Raw genomic sequence first — 25,251 nt, 5'->3', positions numbered from 1 at the left:
TTTTTTCTCGCACCCATTGACTTGCATTGGCGAGTCTCGTCCGAGAATCGCAGCAATATGCAGCATGCTGCGATTTTTTTCTCAGCCGACCTAGATTTTTCTCAGTCCGATTTCGGCTGAGAAAAAAAACGCAAATGAAAAGACACCTATTAAATAACATTGGTTCGAGTGCAATCCGATTTTTTATCGGATTGCACTCGTCCGTTTTCCTCGCAAGTGGAAAGGGACCCGTAGGCAGGGTGTGTCAGCGTATTTTGCGCATGGCATCCTCCGTATGTAATCCGTGTGGCTGTTGTGGCTGTTGGATCTTCAGCAGTGTCTCATCAGGGCATTGAATATGACGCACTATGCAGTACTTTACTAATAGTAATTTTGTTCTTTTGATGGGTACATGGTTTTATCCCGGCTCCGTGCCCCCTTAGTATGCTCCTGCGGTGGTGTCTGTGCACACCCTGCGGCACTGTGCCTCACCTGTTTCCTATATGTTATGTTCTCAGTACTATTATGTATTAATAAAGTTGATATATTTTTTACATTGGGATTTTTTGGTCGTTCTTTTGGGCCCTTGTGACCCATAGCTCTTTCTACAATTGTGTTAGCGACTATCCCCAATTATTGGTCCCTATTTTCCGTAGGATACCTTTAGCATAGATTGGTTCATCTTTTGCTATGCTGTTTTCTGTCATGTGTTTGGTTATTCATTATATTCTTACTGTGTTTTGCACAGGGTTAGTACATGACAAAATGGACTACAGAGCCAGAGAACGTGTTTGGCTCGGACAGATGGAACAGGTCTTTGGGGAAGGTGCTGTCGGGGTTCAGCAGGCGGATGATCGCATGTGGGACGAGAAATGTGGCACTGTTCAGACTTTATTGATTAGACGCACCAAACTTTGGTGGAACCGTGCGTTCCTAGAAAAATATGTGGCACGCTCCATGATTCCTAGAGGCCTGAGAGTGAGAGTTGCCCCTGCCTACCCAGTTGATGATGCGGACTTTGTTGGGGAGTGGGAGGAGGCATGTAGCAGCTGTTCCAAAACTTTGATGCAGCTCCTTATCAGATTGAACACAAAATCAATTGAGGATTTGGATAAATCCATTGATGCAGCACAAGTGGATCTGCGTTCTGTGGGCACTGATGATAAGATCCAGAGTTTTGAATTAAATTTGGAGAAAACCCTTGACCAAATTTTGAAAAAAATCCATGAAAATCAAACTAACAAATTTAATCGTGACACTAAGGACTATCAATTTAAAACTGTATATCGGTGGGCTAAAAAGGTGTCACAACCTTATGTTAGAAATCGTGTTGGCTCCCTTTCATCGGTTTCCTCAGCCGGTGATACCTCGGATACCTCGGCGTCATCTATGGTAACTCGGTCTGGCATGGGTTATAAGAGACCTCGCAAACACAATTTTCACCCATATAGACGCCAGGGTGGTCGGTCTTCAGACAAGGAGTCAAATGGGAACAGGGTAATTAACCTTAGTGACTATAAATTGACCCCATCTGATTTGTCTTTATTAAATCGGGGCTTATCCTTTTCACCTGCTGCCGGTCTTGATACATTTTCTATCGTTAAGGACTTACATCTGTTTGCGCGGTCTTTATTGTTTAAAAGACATTTTTTTTATAATGATCTACATACCCTTTTTCCCACAGACGAAGAGCAAACAGCCCTGAGGATACTGGAGGAGTTGTCGGACGAACATAAATCCACTGAGGGAGGTAGGATACCCCCATCCATTAGACCTCGCTCCAGGAAATTTCCCCCCCTTTCCAGTTGTAGCGCAATTGATCTCTTTGTGCAGGTGGTCACTAATGACTTCAAGAATATTCCACAGCACATCCGTGGGGACAACTTAACTGGGGAGGAGAGACAGCGGCTGCGCCATTTGCAGCAGCTTCCAGGTGTTGTGTTCAAGCCGGCGGACAAGGGGGGTAATGTTGTTATTTGGCCTACCATGATGTATGAACGGGAGGCCTTTCATCAACTCAAAAATTCGGTTTGCTATAAAAAACTTACATTTAACCCCTTGTCCGCCTATTGTACACAACTTTCTACCATCCTCTCTGCAGCTGTTGATGATGAGGTGATCACGAAAGAACTGGCGGCAGCTTTGGTGGTTAAAGAGCCCACCATTCCTACCCTGTACCTCCTCCCCAAAATACATAAAGACATCCATGTCCCCCCGGGTCGCCCAATAGTGTCAGGACGGGGGAATTTCCTGGAGAAGATAAATAAATGGATTGATTCCATTTTACAACCATTGGTGGTGGGTCTTCCTTCCTTCCTTAAAGATACGACACAGCTGCTCCGGACGGTTGATGGTCTTTCCCTTGATCCGGACACCCTTCTAGCGACAGCTGATGTCGAATCTCTATATACGAACATCAGGCACCATGATGGATTACGGGCAGTCCAATTTTTCTTGGCAATGTCCGACCACTCCCCCAGCTTCAGGGCTCTTGTGTTAGAGTTGCTAGAATTTACTCTCACTCATAATTTTTTTACTTTTAAGGGGTCCCTCTACCTCCAGCTCCAGGGCACGGCTATGGGGGCGGCCTTTGCCCCCTCATATGCTAATTTGTTCCTGGGGCTGTGGGAGAGGGACCTCTTCCTGTCAGATGAGCGGCCGTCGTCGGTGGACTGCGTCCTGCTCTGGGCGCGGTACATCGACGACGTCTTTCTCATCTGGCAGGGTACCTCTTCGTCTTTGGATTCATTTTTTGTGGGAGTCAATAAGAACAATCTTAATATTCGTCTCACTGTCAAAAAACATCACAATGTAATTGAGTTCCTTGACGTAACTTTACGTAGAGAGCCCGATGGTAAAATTGGTACTAACATTTACCGTAAACCCACATCCACCAATATGCTGCTACATGCCTCCTCCTCGCACCCTGCCCACATGATCCGCGCCGTACCCGTGGGCCAGTTCTTGCGCCTTCGACGTATTTGTTCCACCCAGGTATTGTTTGAGGCTGAGGCGGAGAAACTTAGTCAGCGGTTTCTTGAAAGAGGGTATAGCCGTAGGTCTATCAAGAGGGCCTATCATAGGGCTAAGTGGTCAAACAGGGATACTTTACTATATCAGGCCCGTACTGACACTAAGGATAGAAATATGATAAGGTTTGTCACCAACTTTAGCACCCAATCCGAGTCGGTGCGTGCTGCCCTCACGAAAGCATGGCCCATCTTGATGACCGATAAAACTATTGCCAAAATTATCCCCAAGAAGCCTGCTATTACCTTCCGCCGTGCAAAAAACCTGCGGGATCGGCTAATACGTAGTCACTACGAAAGTATGCCCCCTCGTACATTCCTTAATGATATCCCTATCAGGAGTGGCTGTAGGCCTTGTGGACACTGTGTCGCCTGTAGAAATATTGAGCATAGTAACTCATTTGTTGACTCTTCTGGGCATAACAGCTTCAAAATTGAAAAGTCAATAAACTGTGAGTCTAAGAATGTCATTTACTATGCCACGTGTCCGTGCTCCCTGATCTATGTTGGCCTCACGACACGCCAACTGAGGGTGCGGGTCAGGGAGCACGTGCGTGGCATAGAGGCGGCCAGTGAACAGGAGGACGCATCCCTCCTGAAAACAATACCAAAACATTTTAAGTTGCATCATATGTGTAACAGTAGAGGTTTGCGTGTGAAAGGCATTGATTTAATTGATCTGGGTATTCGGGGTGGTAACATTTCTCAGCGCCTCTCTCAATTAGAGTCCCGATGGATTTGGACACTTGGCACGGTCCATCCACGGGGCCTTAATGAGCATTTTAATTTCTCGTCCTTTCTGTGATCTTTCCCTGCTGTACATCTGTGCAGGATACCGCTTCAGTTTAGTTTTGCTGTTTTTAACTTTTTATCATATATGGTGTTCCTAATAATTTTTTATTGCTCTATCCACTTTATATTTAGGTTTAGTTGTGCTGTTTCGTGTCTCACCTCATGTCTGTCACGTGGATGTCGATATGTGGACAATCTCTAACTTCGGACCCTCTGTCATCTTGATGGCCTTTCCTGCATGAATGCTATACATCAAACGTTTTGACATATCATGGAGCCTATTATGGATTGAATATCCTGAATTGATTATAAGCTTTGTAGCTAAATATATAGATTATTATTAGGCTTCATCCATATTCTTTTGTGCTTGATCAATCTATGCATGTAATACATCATATAGGTTTCTATGTATATTATGTATGGCCGCAATTGTTAAGATCGAATGATGGTCCCCTTTTTTTCTATGTGTCCGGTGTATATTGCTCATATCTGCACATTCATTATATGTATTTATATACTTATTCTATTTTTTGTGTATTATGTTGTTTATATGTCATCTTTTGATATTCATTTATATTATGTGTGCCCTGTTACCGCCTGTATTTTTGTTGCTGTAGCTTGCATTGATGTTTCCCTCTTCCAACATGGCGGCGTCGTACCTGTAAGTTCTTCTGCGCATGCGCGGCTATTTTCTCACTTGCCTTGCACTGCGCTTGCGCCGCTACACGCTCACCGCCGAGCGACACAGGGCCCTGTGCCGGCTCGGTGCGTGGCGATGTGCGACGCACTTGCTGGTGTCTGGTATGATCGGGTACAAGCTGCCTTGTAGCGCTCGATATCATTATCATGGGATATGTATATCCCCGTTTTCATAGCAACAATGAATCACTTCCGGTTTCGTTCCGGTTACTTCCGGTCGCGGGCATCTATAAAACGGCACATCTGACTCCCCTTAGTAATCCCCCTGAGGAAGGTCTTTTCACCGAAACGTGCGTCGGGGAGGGCGCACGGACCCCGGATACACTCTACCCATCTGCCCTTTGAGGTAATATACATTTATTATACCTTGGCATTCTGGTCTGCTGTTCATTATATAGCTGTTGGATCTTCAGCAGTGTCTCATCAGGGCATTGAATATGACGCACTATGCAGTACTTTACTAATAGTAATTTTGTTCTTTTGATGGGTACATGGTTTTATCCCGGCTCCGTGCCCCCTTAGTATGCTCCTGCGGTGGTGTCTGTGCACACCCTGCGGCACTGTGCCTCACCTGTTTCCTATATGTTATGTTCTCAGTACTATTATGTATTAATAAAGTTGATATATTTTTTACATTGGGATTTTTTGGTCGTTCTTTTGGGCCCTTGTGACCCATAGCTCTTTCTACAATTGTGTTAGCGACTATCCCCAATTATTGGTCCCTATTTTCCGTAGGATACCTTTAGCATAGATTGGTTCATCTTTTGCTATGCTGTTTTCTGTCATGTGTTTGGTTATTTATTAATATCTGCCCTCAGTCACTGGCTTTACCACTCTGGCGGAGAAAATTGCGCGGGAGCCCACGCCAATTTTTTCCGCGATTTAACCCTTTATTTTCATAGCTAGAGCCCCCAAATTTGACACACAGACACTTGTTACATTAGTAAAGATGAATATGTAATAAAAGAAGGGATATGAGACGGTTTACTGTATGTAAACCATGTCTCATATCCTGTCGGGTTTGTGAAGGAGAAAGCAAAAGCCGTCAATTGAATTAGCGGCTTTTATGCTATCTAGCGCTGCATTAAATATAAATATACATATATAGGTGTCTCACTGACATATATACAGTGGGGCAAAAAAGTATTTAGTCATTCAGCAATAGTGCAAGTTCCACCACTTAAAAAAATGAGAGGCATCTGTAATTTACATCATAGGTAGACCTCAACTATGGGAGACAAACTGAGAAATAAAAATCCAGAAAATCACATTGTCTGTTTTTTTTATCATTTTATTTGCATATTATGGTGGAAAATAAGTATTTGGTCAGAAACAAACAATCAAGATTTCTGGCTCTCACAGACCTGTATCTTCTTCTTTAAGAGTCTCCTCTTTCCTCCACTCATTACCTGTAGTAATGGCACCTGTTTAAACTTGTTATCAGTATAAAAAGACACCTGTGCACACCCTCAAACAGTCTGACTCCAAACTCCACTATGGTGAAGACCACAGAGCTGTCAAAGGACACCAGAAACAAAATTGTAGCCCTGCACCAGGCTGGGAAGACTGAATCTGCAATAACCAACCAGCTTGGAGTGAAGAAATCAACAGTGGGAGCAATAATTAGAAAATGGAAGACATTCAAGACCACTGATAATCTCCCTCGATCTGGGGCTCCACGCAAAATCCCACCCCGTGGGGTCAGAATGATCACAAGAACGGTGAGCAAAAATCCCAGAACCACGCGGGGGGACCTAGTGAATGAACTGCAGAGAGCTGGGACCAATGTAACAAGGCCTACCATAAGTAACACACTACACCACCATGGACTCAGATCCTGCAGTGCCAGACGTGTCCCACTGCTTAAGCCAGTACATGTCCGGGCCCGTCTGAAGTTTGCTAGAGAGCATTTGGATGATCCAGAGGAGTTTGGGAGAATGTCCTATGGTCTGATGAAACCAAACTGGAACTGTTTGGTAGAAACACAACTTGTCGTGTTTGGAGGAAAAAGAATACTGAGTTGCATCCATCAAACACCATACCTACTGTAAAGCATGGTGGTGGAAACATCATGCTTTGGGGCTGTTTCTCTGCAAAGGGGCCAGGACGACTGATCCGGGTACATGAAAGAATGAATGGGGCCATGTATCATGAGATTTTGAGTGCAAACCTCCTTCCATCAGCAAGGGCATTGAAGATGAAACGTGGCTGGGTCTTTCAACATGACAATGATCCAAAGCACACCGCCAGGGCAACGAAGGAGTGGCTTCGTAAGAAGCATTTCAAGGTCCTGGAGTGGCCTAGCCAGTCTCCAGATCTCAACCCTATAGAAAACCTTTGGAGGGAGTTGAAAGTCTGTGTTGCCAAGCGAAAAGCCAAAAACATCACTGCTCTAGAGGAGATCTGCATGGAGGAATGGGCCAACATACCAACAACAGTGTGTGGCAACCTTGTGAAGACTTACAGAAAACGTTTGACCTCTGTCATTGCCAACAAAGGATATATTACAAAGTATTGAGATGAAATTTTGTTTCTGACCAAATACTTATTTTCCACCATAATATGCAAATAAAATGATAAAAAAACAGACAATGTGATTTTCTAGATTTTTATTTCTCAGTTTGTCTCCTATAGTTGAGGTCTACCTATGATGTAAATTACAGACGCCTCTCATCTTTTTAAGTGGTGGAACTTGCACTATTGCTGAATGACTAAATACTTTTTTGCCCCACTGTATATGTATATATACACATTCTATGTGTATATATCTACTCTATTCTAACCTGTCAGTGTGATTTTACTGTACACCGCGCTGAATTACCGGCTTTTCACAGGACACCGGTGCGTAAAAATCGGACAGAACTCGCATGGTGCGAGTGCTGTGCGATTTTTTTCTCGCACCCATTGACTTGCATTGGCGAGTCTCGTCCGAGAATCGCAGCAATATGCAGCATGCTGCGATTTTTTTCTCAGCCGACCTAGATTTTTCTCAGTCCGATTTCGGCTGAGAAAAAAAACGCAAATGAAAAGACACCTATTAAATAACATTGGTTCGAGTGCAATCCGATTTTTTATCGGATTGCACTCGTCCGTTTTCCTCGCAAGTGGAAAGGGACCCGTAGGCAGGGTGTGTCAGCGTATTTTGCGCATGGCATCCTCCGTATGTAATCCGTGTGGCTGTTGTGGCTGTTGGATCTTCAGCAGTGTCTCATCAGGGCATTGAATATGACGCACTATGCAGTACTTTACTAATAGTAATTTTGTTCTTTTGATGGGTACATGGTTTTATCCCGGCTCCGTGCCCCCTTAGTATGCTCCTGCGGTGGTGTCTGTGCACACCCTGCGGCACTGTGCCTCACCTGTTTCCTATATGTTATGTTCTCAGTACTATTATGTATTAATAAAGTTGATATATTTTTTACATTGGGATTTTTTGGTCGTTCTTTTGGGCCCTTGTGACCCATAGCTCTTTCTACAATTGTGTTAGCGACTATCCCCAATTATTGGTCCCTATTTTCCGTAGGATACCTTTAGCATAGATTGGTTCATCTTTTGCTATGCTGTTTTCTGTCATGTGTTTGGTTATTCATTATATTCTTACTGTGTTTTGCACAGGGTTAGTACATGACAAAATGGACTACAGAGCCAGAGAACGTGTTTGGCTCGGACAGATGGAACAGGTCTTTGGGGAAGGTGCTGTCGGGGTTCAGCAGGCGGATGATCGCATGTGGGACGAGAAATGTGGCACTGTTCAGACTTTATTGATTAGACGCACCAAACTTTGGTGGAACCGTGCGTTCCTAGAAAAATATGTGGCACGCTCCATGATTCCTAGAGGCCTGAGAGTGAGAGTTGCCCCTGCCTACCCAGTTGATGATGCGGACTTTGTTGGGGAGTGGGAGGAGGCATGTAGCAGCTGTTCCAAAACTTTGATGCAGCTCCTTATCAGATTGAACACAAAATCAATTGAGGATTTGGATAAATCCATTGATGCAGCACAAGTGGATCTGCGTTCTGTGGGCACTGATGATAAGATCCAGAGTTTTGAATTAAATTTGGAGAAAACCCTTGACCAAATTTTGAAAAAAATCCATGAAAATCAAACTAACAAATTTAATCGTGACACTAAGGACTATCAATTTAAAACTGTATATCGGTGGGCTAAAAAGGTGTCACAACCTTATGTTAGAAATCGTGTTGGCTCCCTTTCATCGGTTTCCTCAGCCGGTGATACCTCGGATACCTCGGCGTCATCTATGGTAACTCGGTCTGGCATGGGTTATAAGAGACCTCGCAAACACAATTTTCACCCATATAGACGCCAGGGTGGTCGGTCTTCAGACAAGGAGTCAAATGGGAACAGGGTAATTAACCTTAGTGACTATAAATTGACCCCATCTGATTTGTCTTTATTAAATCGGGGCTTATCCTTTTCACCTGCTGCCGGTCTTGATACATTTTCTATCGTTAAGGACTTACATCTGTTTGCGCGGTCTTTATTGTTTAAAAGACATTTTTTTTATAATGATCTACATACCCTTTTTCCCACAGACGAAGAGCAAACAGCCCTGAGGATACTGGAGGAGTTGTCGGACGAACATAAATCCACTGAGGGAGGTAGGATACCCCCATCCATTAGACCTCGCTCCAGGAAATTTCCCCCCCTTTCCAGTTGTAGCGCAATTGATCTCTTTGTGCAGGTGGTCACTAATGACTTCAAGAATATTCCACAGCACATCCGTGGGGACAACTTAACTGGGGAGGAGAGACAGCGGCTGCGCCATTTGCAGCAGCTTCCAGGTGTTGTGTTCAAGCCGGCGGACAAGGGGGGTAATGTTGTTATTTGGCCTACCATGATGTATGAACGGGAGGCCTTTCATCAACTCAAAAATTCGGTTTGCTATAAAAAACTTACATTTAACCCCTTGTCCGCCTATTGTACACAACTTTCTACCATCCTCTCTGCAGCTGTTGATGATGAGGTGATCACGAAAGAACTGGCGGCAGCTTTGGTGGTTAAAGAGCCCACCATTCCTACCCTGTACCTCCTCCCCAAAATACATAAAGACATCCATGTCCCCCCGGGTCGCCCAATAGTGTCAGGACGGGGGAATTTCCTGGAGAAGATAAATAAATGGATTGATTCCATTTTACAACCATTGGTGGTGGGTCTTCCTTCCTTCCTTAAAGATACGACACAGCTGCTCCGGACGGTTGATGGTCTTTCCCTTGATCCGGACACCCTTCTAGCGACAGCTGATGTCGAATCTCTATATACGAACATCAGGCACCATGATGGATTACGGGCAGTCCAATTTTTCTTGGCAATGTCCGACCACTCCCCCAGCTTCAGGGCTCTTGTGTTAGAGTTGCTAGAATTTACTCTCACTCATAATTTTTTTACTTTTAAGGGGTCCCTCTACCTCCAGCTCCAGGGCACGGCTATGGGGGCGGCCTTTGCCCCCTCATATGCTAATTTGTTCCTGGGGCTGTGGGAGAGGGACCTCTTCCTGTCAGATGAGCGGCCGTCGTCGGTGGACTGCGTCCTGCTCTGGGCGCGGTACATCGACGACGTCTTTCTCATCTGGCAGGGTACCTCTTCGTCTTTGGATTCATTTTTTGTGGGAGTCAATAAGAACAATCTTAATATTCGTCTCACTGTCAAAAAACATCACAATGTAATTGAGTTCCTTGACGTAACTTTACGTAGAGAGCCCGATGGTAAAATTGGTACTAACATTTACCGTAAACCCACATCCACCAATATGCTGCTACATGCCTCCTCCTCGCACCCTGCCCACATGATCCGCGCCGTACCCGTGGGCCAGTTCTTGCGCCTTCGACGTATTTGTTCCACCCAGGTATTGTTTGAGGCTGAGGCGGAGAAACTTAGTCAGCGGTTTCTTGAAAGAGGGTATAGCCGTAGGTCTATCAAGAGGGCCTATCATAGGGCTAAGTGGTCAAACAGGGATACTTTACTATATCAGGCCCGTACTGACACTAAGGATAGAAATATGATAAGGTTTGTCACCAACTTTAGCACCCAATCCGAGTCGGTGCGTGCTGCCCTCACGAAAGCATGGCCCATCTTGATGACCGATAAAACTATTGCCAAAATTATCCCCAAGAAGCCTGCTATTACCTTCCGCCGTGCAAAAAACCTGCGGGATCGGCTAATACGTAGTCACTACGAAAGTATGCCCCCTCGTACATTCCTTAATGATATCCCTATCAGGAGTGGCTGTAGGCCTTGTGGACACTGTGTCGCCTGTAGAAATATTGAGCATAGTAACTCATTTGTTGACTCTTCTGGGCATAACAGCTTCAAAATTGAAAAGTCAATAAACTGTGAGTCTAAGAATGTCATTTACTATGCCACGTGTCCGTGCTCCCTGATCTATGTTGGCCTCACGACACGCCAACTGAGGGTGCGGGTCAGGGAGCACGTGCGTGGCATAGAGGCGGCCAGTGAACAGGAGGACGCATCCCTCCTGAAAACAATACCAAAACATTTTAAGTTGCATCATATGTGTAACAGTAGAGGTTTGCGTGTGAAAGGCATTGATTTAATTGATCTGGGTATTCGGGGTGGTAACATTTCTCAGCGCCTCTCTCAATTAGAGTCCCGATGGATTTGGACACTTGGCACGGTCCATCCACGGGGCCTTAATGAGCATTTTAATTTCTCGTCCTTTCTGTGATCTTTCCCTGCTGTACATCTGTGCAGGATACCGCTTCAGTTTAGTTTTGCTGTTTTTAACTTTTTATCATATATGGTGTTCCTAATAATTTTTTATTGCTCTATCCACTTTATATTTAGGTTTAGTTGTGCTGTTTCGTGTCTCACCTCATGTCTGTCACGTGGATGTCGATATGTGGACAATCTCTAACTTCGGACCCTCTGTCATCTTGATGGCCTTTCCTGCATGAATGCTATACATCAAACGTTTTGACATATCATGGAGCCTATTATGGATTGAATATCCTGAATTGATTATAAGCTTTGTAGCTAAATATATAGATTATTATTAGGCTTCATCCATATTCTTTTGTGCTTGATCAATCTATGCATGTAATACATCATATATGTTTCTATGTATATTATGTATGGCCGCAATTGTTAAGATCGAATGATGGTCCCCTTTTTTTCTATGTGTCCGGTGTATATTGCTCATATCTGCACATTCATTATATGTATTTATATACTTATTCTATTTTTTGTGTATTATGTTGTTTATATGTCATCTTTTGATATTCATTTATATTATGTGTGCCCTGTTACCGCCTGTATTTTTGTTGCTGTAGCTTGCATTGATGTTTCCCTCTTCCAACATGGCGGCGTCGTACCTGTAAGTTCTTCTGCGCATGCGCGGCTATTTTCTCACTTGCCTTGCACTGCGCTTGCGCCGCTACACGCTCACCGCCGAGCGACACAGGGCCCTGTGCCGGCTCGGTGCGTGGCGATGTGCGACGCACTTGCTGGTGTCTGGTATGATCGGGTACAAGCTGCCTTGTAGCGCTCGATATCATTATCATGGGATATGTATATCCCCGTTTTCATAGCAACAATGAATCACTTCCGGTTTCGTTCCGGTTACTTCCGGTCGCGGGCATCTATAAAACGGCACATCTGACTCCCCTTAGTAATCCCCCTGAGGAAGGTCTTTTCACCGAAACGTGCGTCGGGGAGGGCGCACGGACCCCGGATACACTCTACCCATCTGCCCTTTGAGGTAATATACATTTATTATACCTTGGCATTCTGGTCTGCTGTTCATTATATAGCTGTTGGATCTTCAGCAGTGTCTCATCAGGGCATTGAATATGACGCACTATGCAGTACTTTACTAATAGTAATTTTGTTCTTTTGATGGGTACATGGTTTTATCCCGGCTCCGTGCCCCCTTAGTATGCTCCTGCGGTGGTGTCTGTGCACACCCTGCGGCACTGTGCCTCACCTGTTTCCTATATGTTATGTTCTCAGTACTATTATGTATTAATAAAGTTGATATATTTTTTACATTGGGATTTTTTGGTCGTTCTTTTGGGCCCTTGTGACCCATAGCTCTTTCTACAATTGTGTTAGCGACTATCCCCAATTATTGGTCCCTATTTTCCGTAGGATACCTTTAGCATAGATTGGTTCATCTTTTGCTATGCTGTTTTCTGTCATGTGTTTGGTTATTTATTAATATCTGCCCTCAGTCACTGGCTTTACCACTCTGGCGGAGAAAATTGCGCGGGAGCCCACGCCAATTTTTTCCGCGATTTAACCCTTTATTTTCATAGCTAGAGCCCCCAAATTTGACACACAGACACTTGTTACATTAGTAAAGATGAATATGTAATAAAAGAAGGGATATGAGACGGTTTACTGTATGTAAACCATGTCTCATATCCTGTCGGGTTTGTGAAGGAGAAAGCAAAAGCCGTCAATTGAATTAGCGGCTTTTATGCTATCTAGCGCTGCATTAAATATAAATATACATATATAGGTGTCTCACTGACATATATACAGTGGGGCAAAAAAGTATTTAGTCATTCAGCAATAGTGCAAGTTCCACCACTTAAAAAAATGAGAGGCATCTGTAATTTACATCATAGGTAGACCTCAACTATGGGAGACAAACTGAGAAATAAAAATCCAGAAAATCACATTGTCTGTTTTTTTTATCATTTTATTTGCATATTATGGTGGAAAATAAGTATTTGGTCAGAAACAAACAATCAAGATTTCTGGCTCTCACAGACCTGTATCTTCTTCTTTAAGAGTCTCCTCTTTCCTCCACTCATTACCTGTAGTAATGGCACCTGTTTAAACTTGTTATCAGTATAAAAAGACACCTGTGCACACCCTCAAACAGTCTGACTCCAAACTCCACTATGGTGAAGACCACAGAGCTGTCAAAGGACACCAGAAACAAAATTGTAGCCCTGCACCAGGCTGGGAAGACTGAATCTGCAATAACCAACCAGCTTGGAGTGAAGAAATCAACAGTGGGAGCAATAATTAGAAAATGGAAGACATTCAAGACCACTGATAATCTCCCTCGATCTGGGGCTCCACGCAAAATCCCACCCCGTGGGGTCAGAATGATCACAAGAACGGTGAGCAAAAATCCCAGAACCACGCGGGGGGACCTAGTGAATGAACTGCAGAGAGCTGGGACCAATGTAACAAGGCCTACCATAAGTAACACACTACACCACCATGGACTCAGATCCTGCAGTGCCAGACGTGTCCCACTGCTTAAGCCAGTACATGTCCGGGCCCGTCTGAAGTTTGCTAGAGAGCATTTGGATGATCCAGAGGAGTTTGGGAGAATGTCCTATGGTCTGATGAAACCAAACTGGAACTGTTTGGTAGAAACACAACTTGTCGTGTTTGGAGGAAAAAGAATACTGAGTTGCATCCATCAAACACCATACCTACTGTAAAGCATGGTGGTGGAAACATCATGCTTTGGGGCTGTTTCTCTGCAAAGGGGCCAGGACGACTGATCCGGGTACATGAAAGAATGAATGGGGCCATGTATCATGAGATTTTGAGTGCAAACCTCCTTCCATCAGCAAGGGCATTGAAGATGAAACGTGGCTGGGTCTTTCAACATGACAATGATCCAAAGCACACCGCCAGGGCAACGAAGGAGTGGCTTCGTAAGAAGCATTTCAAGGTCCTGGAGTGGCCTAGCCAGTCTCCAGATCTCAACCCTATAGAAAACCTTTGGAGGGAGTTGAAAGTCTGTGTTGCCAAGCGAAAAGCCAAAAACATCACTGCTCTAGAGGAGATCTGCATGGAGGAATGGGCCAACATACCAACAACAGTGTGTGGCAACCTTGTGAAGACTTACAGAAAACGTTTGACCTCTGTCATTGCCAACAAAGGATATATTACAAAGTATTGAGATGAAATTTTGTTTCTGACCAAATACTTATTTTCCACCATAATATGCAAATAAAATGATAAAAAAACAGACAATGTGATTTTCTAGATTTTTATTTCTCAGTTTGTCTCCTATAGTTGAGGTCTACCTATGATGTAAATTACAGACGCCTCTCATCTTTTTAAGTGGTGGAACTTGCACTATTGCTGAATGACTAAATACTTTTTTGCCCCACTGTATATGTATATATACACATTCTATGTGTATATATCTACTCTATTCTAACCTGTCAGTGTGATTTTACTGTACACCGCGCTGAATTACCGGCTTTTCACAGGACACCGGTGCGTAAAAATCGGACAGAACTCGCATGGTGCGAGTGCTGTGCGATTTTTTTCTCGCACCCATTGACTTGCATTGGCGAGTCTCGTCCGAGAATCGCAGCAATATGCAGCATGCTGCGATTTTTTTCTCAGCCGACCTAGATTTTTCTCAGTCCGATTTCGGCTGAGAAAAAAAACGCAAATGAAAAGACACCTATTAAATAACATTGGTTCGAGTGCAATCCGATTTTTTATCGGATTGCACTCGTCCGTTTTCCTCGCAAGTGGAAAGGGACCCGTAGGCAGGGTGTGTCAGCGTATTTTGCGCATGGCATCCTCCGTATGTAATCCGTGTGGCATCCGTACTGCAATATTTTCTCGCAGGCTTGCAAAACCGACATCTAATGGATTTATGTGCTCAAATGTTCGTTAAAACATATATACAGTATATATATATATATATATATATATATATATATATATATATATATATATATATATATATATATATATACACTCACCGGCCACTTTATTAGGTACACCATGCTAGTAACGGGTTGGACCCCCTTTTGCCTTCAGAACTGCCTCAATTCTTCGTGGCATAGATTCAACAAGGTGCTGGAAGCATTCCTCAGAGATTTTGGTCCATATTGACATGATGGCATCACACAGTTGCCGCAGATTTGTCGGCTGCACATCCCAAAGATGCTCCATACAAGGCAGGATGGATCCATGCTTTCATGTTGTTTACGCCAAATTCTGACCCTACCATCCGAATGTCGCAGCAGAAATCGAGACTCATCAGACCAAGCAACGTTTTTCCAATCTTCTACTGTCCAATTTCGATGAGCTTGTACAAATTGTAGCCTCAGTTTCCTGTTCTTAGCTGAAAGGAGTGGTACCCGGTGTGGTCTTCTGCTACTGTAGCCCATCTGCCTCAAAGTTCGACGCACTGTGCGTTCAGAGATGCTCTTAGGCCTACCTTGGTTGTAACGGGTGGCGATTTGAGTCACTGTTGCCTTTCTATCAGCTCGAACCAGTCTGCCCATTCTCCTCTGACCTCTGGCACCAACAAGGCATTTCCGCCCACAGAACTGCCACTCACTGGATTTTTTATCTTTTTCGGACCATTCTCTGTAAACCCTAGAGATGGTTGTGCGTGAAAATCCCAGTAGATCAGCAGTTTCTGAAATACTCAGACCAGCCCTTCTGGCACCAACAACCATGCCACGTTCAAAGGCACTCAAATCACCTTTCTTCCCCATACTGATGCTCGGTTTGAACTGCAGGAGATTGTCTTGACCATGTCTACATGCCTAAATGCACTGAGTTGCCGCCATGTGATTGGCTGATTAGAAATTAAGTGTTAACAAGAAGTTGGACAGGTGTACCTAATAAAGTGGCCAGTGAGTGTATATATATATATATATATATATATATATATATATATATATATATATATATATATATATATATATATATATGTCATTGAGACACATATATATATATTCTGTACTTATATTTAATTCAGCGCGAGATATGTGAAAAGGCGGTAATTCTATTGCCGGCTTTTCATTTCTCCTTCCCAAACCCGACATGATATGAGACATGGATTACATACAGTAAACCATCTCATATCCCTTATTTTTTTGCATATTCCACACTACTAATGTTAGTAGTGTGTCTGTGCAAAATTTGGGCACTGTAGCTTGTAAAATAAAGGGTTAAATTGCGGAAAAAATTGGCATGGGCTCCCGCGCAATTTTCTCCGCCAGAGTGGTAAAGCCAGTGACTGAGGGCAGATATTAATAGCCTAGAGAGGGTCCATGGTTATTGGCCCCCCCTGGCTACAAACATCTGCCCCCAGCCACCCCAGAAATGGCACATCTGGAAGATGCGCCTATTCTGGCACTTGGCCACTCTCTTCCCACTCCCGTGTAGCGGTGGGATATGGGGTAATGAAGGGTTAATGTCACCTTGCTATTGTAAGGTGACATTAAGCCAGATGTCAATTATGACACCTATCCATTCTTAATCCAATAGTACGAAATGGTTAATAAAAAACACACATTATTACAAAGTCCTTTAATGAAATAAAGTGGTAGGTAAACGTGTGCACAACCTTAGGATGGCGCATCACCGCAACTCAAGGTAAGTACAGATCATCCTGCTTTCCTTTCAGTACCCGGGGTTTACAGGCATGAGCGAGTGCTTTAGCACAGCTCCTGGCTGTAAAATGATTTAACCCCTTCAGATGGATTTACTTCGTGGGACGTGACAGATCATCTGAAGGTATGTATATTGTTGGTTTATTATTTTTCAGAGCGAGGGTCTTCAGGTGGATTGAGAGAGCAATAAAGTATTAAAACAACCTGTGTGTTTATTTCATTAAAATACTTTTTAATAATGTGTGTGTTTTTTTAACCCTTTAATACAATTGGATTAATAATGGATAGGTGTCATAATTGACGCCTCTCCATTATTAATCTGGCTTAATGTCACCTTACAATAGCAAGGTGACATTAACCCTTCATTACCCCATATCCCACCGCTACACGGGAGTGGGAAGAGAGAGGCCAAGTGCCAGAATAGGCGCATCTTCCAGATGTGCCTTTTCTGGGGTGACTGGGGGCAGATGTTTGTAGCCAGGGGGGGCCAATAACCATGGACCCTCTCTAGGCTATTAATATCTGCCCTCAGTCACTGGCTTTACCACTCTGGCGGAGAAAATTGCGCGGGAGCCCACGCCAATTTTTTCCGCCATTTAACCCTTTATTTTAGCAGCTACAGCGCCCAAATTTTGCACATACACACTACTAACATTAGTAGTGTGGAATATGCAAAAAAAAGGGGATATGAGATGGTTTACTGTATGTAAACCATGTCTCATATCCTGTCGGGTTTGGGAAGGAGAAATGAAAAGCCGGCAATTGAATTACCGGCTTTTCACATATATCGCGCTGAATTAAATATAAATACAGAATATATATATATGTGTCTCAATGACATATATATATATATATATATATATATATATATATATACTGTATATATGTTTTAACGAACATTTGAGCACATAAATCCATTAGATGTCGGTTTTGCAAGCCTGCGAGAAAATATTGCAGTACGGATGCCATACGGATTACATACGGAGGATGCCATGCGCAAAATACGCTGACACACCCTGCCTACGGATGACATACGGATCACTATTTTGGGGACTTTTCTGTGTATTACGGCCGTAAAAAAACGGACCGTATTTACATACGCTGAGTGTGACGCCGGCCATAGACTTTCATTGGCGATTTTTTTGCGCAATACGGTGACAAACGCAGCATGCTGCGATTTTGTACGGCCGTACAAGACCGTATAATACGGATCAGTAAAATACGGCTGATAGGAGCTGGGACATAGGGAATCATTGGGCCGTGTGTTATGTGTATTTTACGGACGTAGTTTATGCGCTCATACGTCCGTAAAACTCGCTAGTGTGAAGCCGGCCTTAGTTTTCATGAAATGAATGAGACCTTGTTATGTATTTTGGATTGGACACCTGCAAAAAAACATGCAGATAAAAAGCTATGGAATAAAATGCAGCATTTACATTATAAGTTAACCAGCGGCCTGCTGGAGACCTTCATGTCTGCCACGTTTGGACACCTATGAGGCCCATGGGCTTTGATCAGTAAAATTAAGGTTCTTATCACCCCTTCCCTTTTACAGGACAGTAAATAAAGTCTAAAAAAAACAAACAAAAGGACATATTTGGTGTCGCCGCCTGTGTCACCGTCCAAATTAATACAATATCATCACATTTATCCTATACAAAAAAGACCTAAAGAAAAAAAATCACTGTTTTCTGGTCACTTTGCCTCCCCCCTTCCCCAACAAGGGGGGCTTTGCTGGTGATACTGTTGGGTAGAGAGCAGGACATGGGGGGCTTTGCTGATGACACTGCTGGTCAGGGAGCAGGACATGGAGGGCATTGCTGGTGACACTGCTGGTCAGGGAGCAGGACATGGGGGGCTTTGCTGGTGACACTGTTGGGCAGCGAGCAGGAAATGGGGACTTTGTTGGTGACACTGCAGGGCAGGGAGCAGGATATGGGGGCTTTGTTGGTGACTATTGGTCAGGGAGCAGGACATGGGGGCTTAGCTGTTGACTGTTAGGGAGCATTACATGGGGGAATTTGTTGGTGACACTGCTGGTCAGGGAGCAGGACATGGGGGAATTTGTTGGTGACACTGCTGGTCGGGGAGCAGGACATGGGGGTATTTGTCGGTGACACTGCTGGTCAGGGAGCAGGACATGGGGGCTTTGCTGGTGACACTGGTGGTCAAAGAGCAGGACATGGGGGACTTTGCTGGTGACCGTTAGTCAGGGAGCAGGACATTGGGGGCTTTGCTGGAGACACTGCAGGTCAAGGAACAGGACATTGGGGGCTTTGCTGGTGACACTGCTGGTCAGGGAGCAGGACATGGGGGCTTTGCTGGTGACACTGCTGGTCAGGGAGCAGGACATGGGGGCTTTGCTGGTGACACTGTTGGTCAGGGAGCAGGACATGGGGGCTTTGTTGGTGACACTGCTGGTCAGGGAGCAGGACATTGGAGGCTTTGCTGGAGACACTGCAGGTCAGGGAGCAAGACATTGGGGGCTTTGCTGGAGACACTACAGGTCAGGGAGCAGGACATGGGGGGGCTTTGCTGGAGACACTGCTGGTCAGGGAGCAGGACATTGGGGGCTTTGCTGGTAACACTGCTGGTCCGGGAGCAGGACATGGGGGGCTTTGCTGGTGACTGTTAGTCAGGGAGCATTACATGGGGGAATTTTTTAGTGACACTGGTGGTCCGGGAGCAGGACATGGGGGGCTTTGCTGGTGACACTGCTGGTCAGGGAGCAGGACATTGGGGGCTTTGCTGGTAACTGCTGGTTCGGGAGCAGGACATGGGGGGCTTTGCTGGTGACACTGTTGGGCAGGGAGCAGGATATGGGGGCTTTGCTGGTGACTGTTAGGGAGCAGGACATGGGGGAATTTGTTGGTGACACTGCTGGTCAGGGAGCAGGACATGGGGGACTTTGTTGGTGACTGTTAGTCAGGGAGCAGGAATTTGGGGGCTTTGCTGGAGACACTGTAGGTCAAGAAACAGGAATTGGAGGCTTTGCTGGTCACACTGCTGGTCAGGGAGCAGGACATGGGGGGCTTTGCTGGTGACACTGCTGGTCAGGGAGCAGGACATTGGGGGCTTTGCTGGTGACTGTTAGTCAGGGAGCAGGACATGGGGGGCTTTGCTGGTGACTGTTAGTCAGGGAGCAGGACAACATTTACTGAGAGCATCAAGATCAGTACGAAGGAAATGTCATCCCCAGAACCGTCATGTCAAACCCGCAGGCCGCTAGGTGGCGCTCTCCATGTCAGGGAGGAACGTTCTGAACCGGAACCTTGTGATCGTGTTTAGTGACACCGGGGGGAAGCTTAGCGAGGTGACACCAGTGCGCAGGACCGGCCGGTTGGAGCCGTTAGAGGCCGGGAATACCCGGAGGTACCCGTGGTGTGAGGCGGAGGAGGAGGCCGAGGAGCGACAGACATGGCGGAGAGTATGGTGAGGAGGAGGCTGCATCCGTGTGCGGGATGCCGGGCGGGGAGAGCAGGCCCAGAAATAGTGTCATGTCATGTGTCATCACTGCCGGCTGCACCGGGCACAGATGCCGTGTGTGAGGGGAGTGCGGCGGTGACCGCTGGGTGCACACCGTGTGTGTGTGTGTGCATAATGAGAGACATAGAGGCAGCGCAGTGCTCGGAGAACCTGGGAAACTTGGGCAATTTCTTTCTCAAGAAAGGTTCTCAGCCAGAACCGAGACGTCGCCATTATGGGCTATACTGGCGCAGTGTGTCACCGGGTCAAATTGAAGGGCTGCCTCCATTATTCTCGTGAAGGTTTGGTCAGCTGGGAGGCTGGGTCCCTGACTATTGCTGGGGCTGCTCCTGTGTATATACACACTGCTCCACACTCACACAACTTTATATATAGAATGGGCCAATCCTCCTTATGTCACTGGCGGTACAGGATGGACCAGTCATGGGACCAATTCTCCGACCATGACCACACCAGGCCGCATGTTACTGTGAGCGGCCACCATGGTCTGCAGCGTCCCCGGACTTGTCTTCCATCAATCACATTACATCTGGGACATCATTGATTAACAATTGCCCTACACCTGAAATGAAAGTCACTAATAACCCTTTGTTTCAGGGAGGGGGCAGAAACTTCGTCAGTGACCGCAGCCTCTTCCCCTTTATAACGCTTCATTTGAGTATCCCCTCATGCACTGAGATTCATAAACGAAGCATCATCAAAATGGAAAAAAAAACAAAAGTAGAAAAGCAGTTAGTGTAGTTAAGGGATTTTTAATTAAGTACAATTTTTTTCCATTAAATAAGAATATCATCAAAAAGTTAATTATTTTCAGTTCTTCAATACAAAAAGTGAAATATATTGTATAGAGTCATTACAAACTGATGTATTTCAAGTGTTTATTTCTGTTAATGTTGATGATTATGGCTTACAGACAATGAAAACCCAAAAGTCATTGTCTCAGTAAATTAGAATATTTTATAACACCAGCTTGAAAAATGATTTTAAAATCCGAAATGTTGGCCTACTGAAATGTATGTTCAGTAATGCACTCAATACTTGGTCAGGGCTCCTTTTGCATCAATTGCTGCATCAATGCAGCGTGGCATGGAGGCGATCAGCCTGTGGCACTGCTGAGGAGCTATGGAAGCCCAGGTTACTTTGATAGCAGCCTTCAGCTCGTTCGCATTGTTAGGTCTGGTGTCTCTCATCTTCCTCTTTACAATACCTCATAGATTCTCTATGGGGTTAAGGTGAGGTGAGTTTCCTGGCAATCAAGCACAGTGATATTGTTGTTTTTACACCAGGTATTGGTACTTTTGGCAGTGTGGACAGGTGCCAAGTCCTGCTGGAGAATGAAATTTCCATCTCCAAAAAGCTTCTCGGCAGAGGGAAGCATGAAGTGCTCTAAAATTTCCTGGTAAACAGCTGTGCTGACTTTGGTCTTGATAAAACACAGTGGACCTACACCAGCAGATGACATGGCTCCCCAAACCATCACTGATTGTGGAAACTTCACACTAGACCTCAAGCAGCTTGGATTGTGGCCTCTCCACTCTTCCTCCAGACTCTGGGACCTTGATTTCCTAATGAAATGCAAAATGTACTTTCATCTGAAAACAGCACCTTGGACCACTGAGCACCAGTCCAGTTCTTTTTCTCCTTGGCCCAGGTATGACCCTTCTGGTGTTGTCTGTTGGACATGAGTGGCTTGACACAAGGAATGCGACACTTGTAGCCCATGTCCTGGATACGTCTGTGTGTGGTGGCTCTTGAAGCAATGACTCCAGCAGCAGTCCACTCCTTGTGAACCTCCCCCAAAATTTTTGAATGGCCTTTTCTTAACAATCCTTTTGAAGGCTGCGGTTATCCCGGTTGCTTGTGCACCTTTTTCTACCACACTTTTCCCCTCCACTCAACTCTCCATTAATATGCTTGGATACAGCACTCTGTGAACAGTCAGCTTCTCTAGCAATGACCTGTTGTGGCTTACCCTCCTTGTGGAGCGTGTCAATGACTGTCTTCTGGACATCTGTCAAGTCATGCAGTCTTCCCCGTGATTGTGACGCTTACAGAAACAAACTAAGGGACCATTTTAAACACTTAGGAAGCCTTTGCAGGTGTTTTTGTTAATTATTCTAATTTCCTAAGATAATGACTTTTGGGTTTTCATTGGCTGTAAGCCATAACCATCAACATTAACAGAAATAAACACTTGAAATAGATCACTCTGTTTGTAATGACTCTATAGAATGAGTTTCACTTTTTGTGTTGAAGAACTGAAATAAATTAAAGTGAACCTGTCAGCAGTTTTGTCCGATATGAATTATGGCCACCCTCTTTCATGGCTGATATACAGCATTCTATAATGCTGTATATCTGCCCCCAACCCGATCTTTAAGAGAAGAAAAATAGGTTTTATTATACTCGCCAGCAGGGCGGTCGCTCTTCTTGGTCCGATGCCGCCCTCCTGCTTGCTTCGGATGACTAGTTTCTGCATCATCTACACAGTCTCCTCGGCACCTTGCTCCTGTGCAGGTGTACTTATCTGTCCTTTTGAGGGAAGGCTGCAGTGTGCAGGTGCTGGAAGAGCTCAAAGAGTCCCGGCACCTGCTCTCTGCAGTACTTTGCTCTGCCCTCCACAGGGCAGAGATGTATGCCTGCGCAGGATCGCGGTACTGGGGGGACTATGTGGATGATGCAGCAACGCGTCATCTACACAAAGCAAGCAGGAGGGCGGCGATCATAAGGAGATGGGAGGCGCCGGACCAAGAAGAGCGACACCCCTCGGACTGGACTGTCCAGCAGGTTAGTTTATATTCTCTTACAGGTCGGGTTGGGGGCAGATACACAGAATTATAGAATGCTGTATAACAGCCCTGAAAGGTGATGGTCTTATCTTATATTGGCCAAAACTGGTAACAGGTTCCCTTTAACTTTTTGATGATAATTTAATTTAGTGAGAAGCACCTGTGTTTTAGAAAATAGTGTAGATTATGGCACTAAATAGATAGGGAGTTAGAATGAAAATGAGTTTGGACTTCAGACAACCCCTTTAAGAAAACACAAGGCTAGCTTGCCCTCGATCTCAGAATATTTTGTATATATAATGTACCTGTCAAACCTTTGGCCACACTTGTTCGTCCAATGGTTTTTCTTGTTTTTATTAAAATGTGAACATTGCAGATTCAGGCTGAAGGCGGCACAAATGAACACATGGAAACAAAGAGAAAAGAAACACGAGCGAAACAAACCAGAATATCTGTTATGCCTTAGATTCCTCTCAGTCCCCCCTTTTACTCTGACGACACTTTGCACCCCTTGGCTTTCTTTCCAGCAGCTTCATCATGTTGTCATCTGGAATGATTTTCAACAGTCTAGGATTTCCAGAGGAGCAGAACACTTGTTGCTGCTTTGACTTCAGTCTTCACTTTGTGTGTCCAAATAATCTCAAACTGATCAGTTTGCTTGTGGTCGGATGATTGTAGAGGCCATGACATCTGATTAAAGGGCCACTGTCACCCCCCTCCAGCCGTTATAAACTAAAAGAGCCACCTTGTGCAGCAGTAATGCTGCATTCTAACAAGGTGGCTCTTTTAGTTTTTGGTTCAAGTATTCCCAAAATAAAGCGTTTTGAAACTTAGCCAAAATACCTGTCTTTAGCCAGGGAGGCGGGTCCTCACTCCCCAGCTTGAACCACTACTCTGCCGTCACTCCAATCTTCAGTGGCTTTCGGCGCCGCCCCTCCGCGCTTTTTTCTCTTCAAAACCGGCGCCTGCGCTGTCTTTAAGCTCTGGCTGTGTGACGTCCCAGCCAGGCTTGTAGACTGCGCCTGTGCGGGCATTGCGGCCACCCACCTTGGGTATCCCAGCCCCGCAGTGTGTTATGCATTATGCACAGTGCGGGGCTAGGATTCCTGGGCATGCGCACTGCGTGTCGGCCTGTCACCAAGGTCCCCCGCCTTACAGCGTCTGTTTACTGTATTCAGCTGATCGTGCCTCCTAATACAGTATACAATACAGTACAGTACAGTATACAGACGCTGTAAGGCGGGGGACCTGGGTGACAGGCTGACACGCAGTGCGCATGCCCAGGAATCCTAGCCCCGCACTGTGCATAATGCATAACACACTGCGGGGCTGGGATACCCAAGGTGGGTGGCCGCAATGCCCGCACAGGCGCAGTCTACAAGCCTGGCTGGGACACACAGCCAGAGATTAAAGACAGCGCAGGCGCCGGTTTTGAAGAGAAAAAAGCGCGGAGGGGGCGGCGCCGAAAGCCACTGAAGATTGGAGTGACGGCAGAGTAGCAGTTCAAGCTGGGGAGTGAGGACCCGCCTCCCTGGCTAAAGACAGGTATTTTGGCTAAGTTTCAAAACGCTTTATTTTGGGAATACTTGAACCAAAAACTAAAAGAGCCACCTTGTTAGAATGCAGCATTACTGCTGCACAAGGTGGCTCTTTTAGTTTATAACGGCTGGAGGGGGGTGACAGTGGCCCTTTAAGGCTTCTTTCACACTAGCGACGTGCCGACGCGCGTTGTGAAAGTAATGCCCGATGTGGGCAGCGGAAGCAGTCTTATGTCGCTTCTGCTGCCCCATTGTAATGTCCGGGGAGGAGGGGGCGGAGTTTCGGCCACGCAAAAAAGTTACATGTAACTTTTTTGTGCCGACATTCCGCCAAATGTGGCCATACGTCGCAATGCGTCGCTAATGAAAGTCTATGGGTAAAAAACGCATCCTGCAGACAACTTTGCAGGATGCGTTTTTTTCTCATAAACTACGCATTGCGACGTATTACAAATGACGCTAGTGTGAAAGTAGCCTTAGCCTCCATTCCTCTCCTCCTTGGTCACCTAGCCTTTGCATAGCCTGGAAATTTTTTGGGGGGTCATTGTCCTATTGCAACAGAAG

General features: G+C 45.2%; 1 protein-coding gene across 1 annotated transcript in view; it reads left to right on the top strand.

The window, feature by feature from the left end:
- Window positions 1-20,068: 20,068 nt before the first annotated feature.
- NPLOC4 (NPL4 homolog, ubiquitin recognition factor) overlaps window positions 20,069-25,251 on the top strand; it is a 67,418-nt gene continuing 62,235 nt past the window's right edge. Inside the window, exon 1 of the mRNA XM_077253383.1 lies at window positions 20,069-20,306. Coding sequence (XP_077109498.1) covers window positions 20,292-20,306 — 15 coding nt within the window. The 5' untranslated portion in view covers window positions 20,069-20,291. The remainder of the gene's footprint in view (window positions 20,307-25,251) is intronic.

Source organism: Ranitomeya variabilis, chromosome 4 (assembly GCF_051348905.1).
Source record: "Ranitomeya variabilis isolate aRanVar5 chromosome 4, aRanVar5.hap1, whole genome shotgun sequence".
Classification (NCBI taxonomy): Eukaryota; Metazoa; Chordata; class Amphibia; order Anura; family Dendrobatidae; genus Ranitomeya; species Ranitomeya variabilis.
Note: the sequence above shows the minus strand (reverse complement) of the source record. Positions and strands in the feature narration are given on the sequence as shown.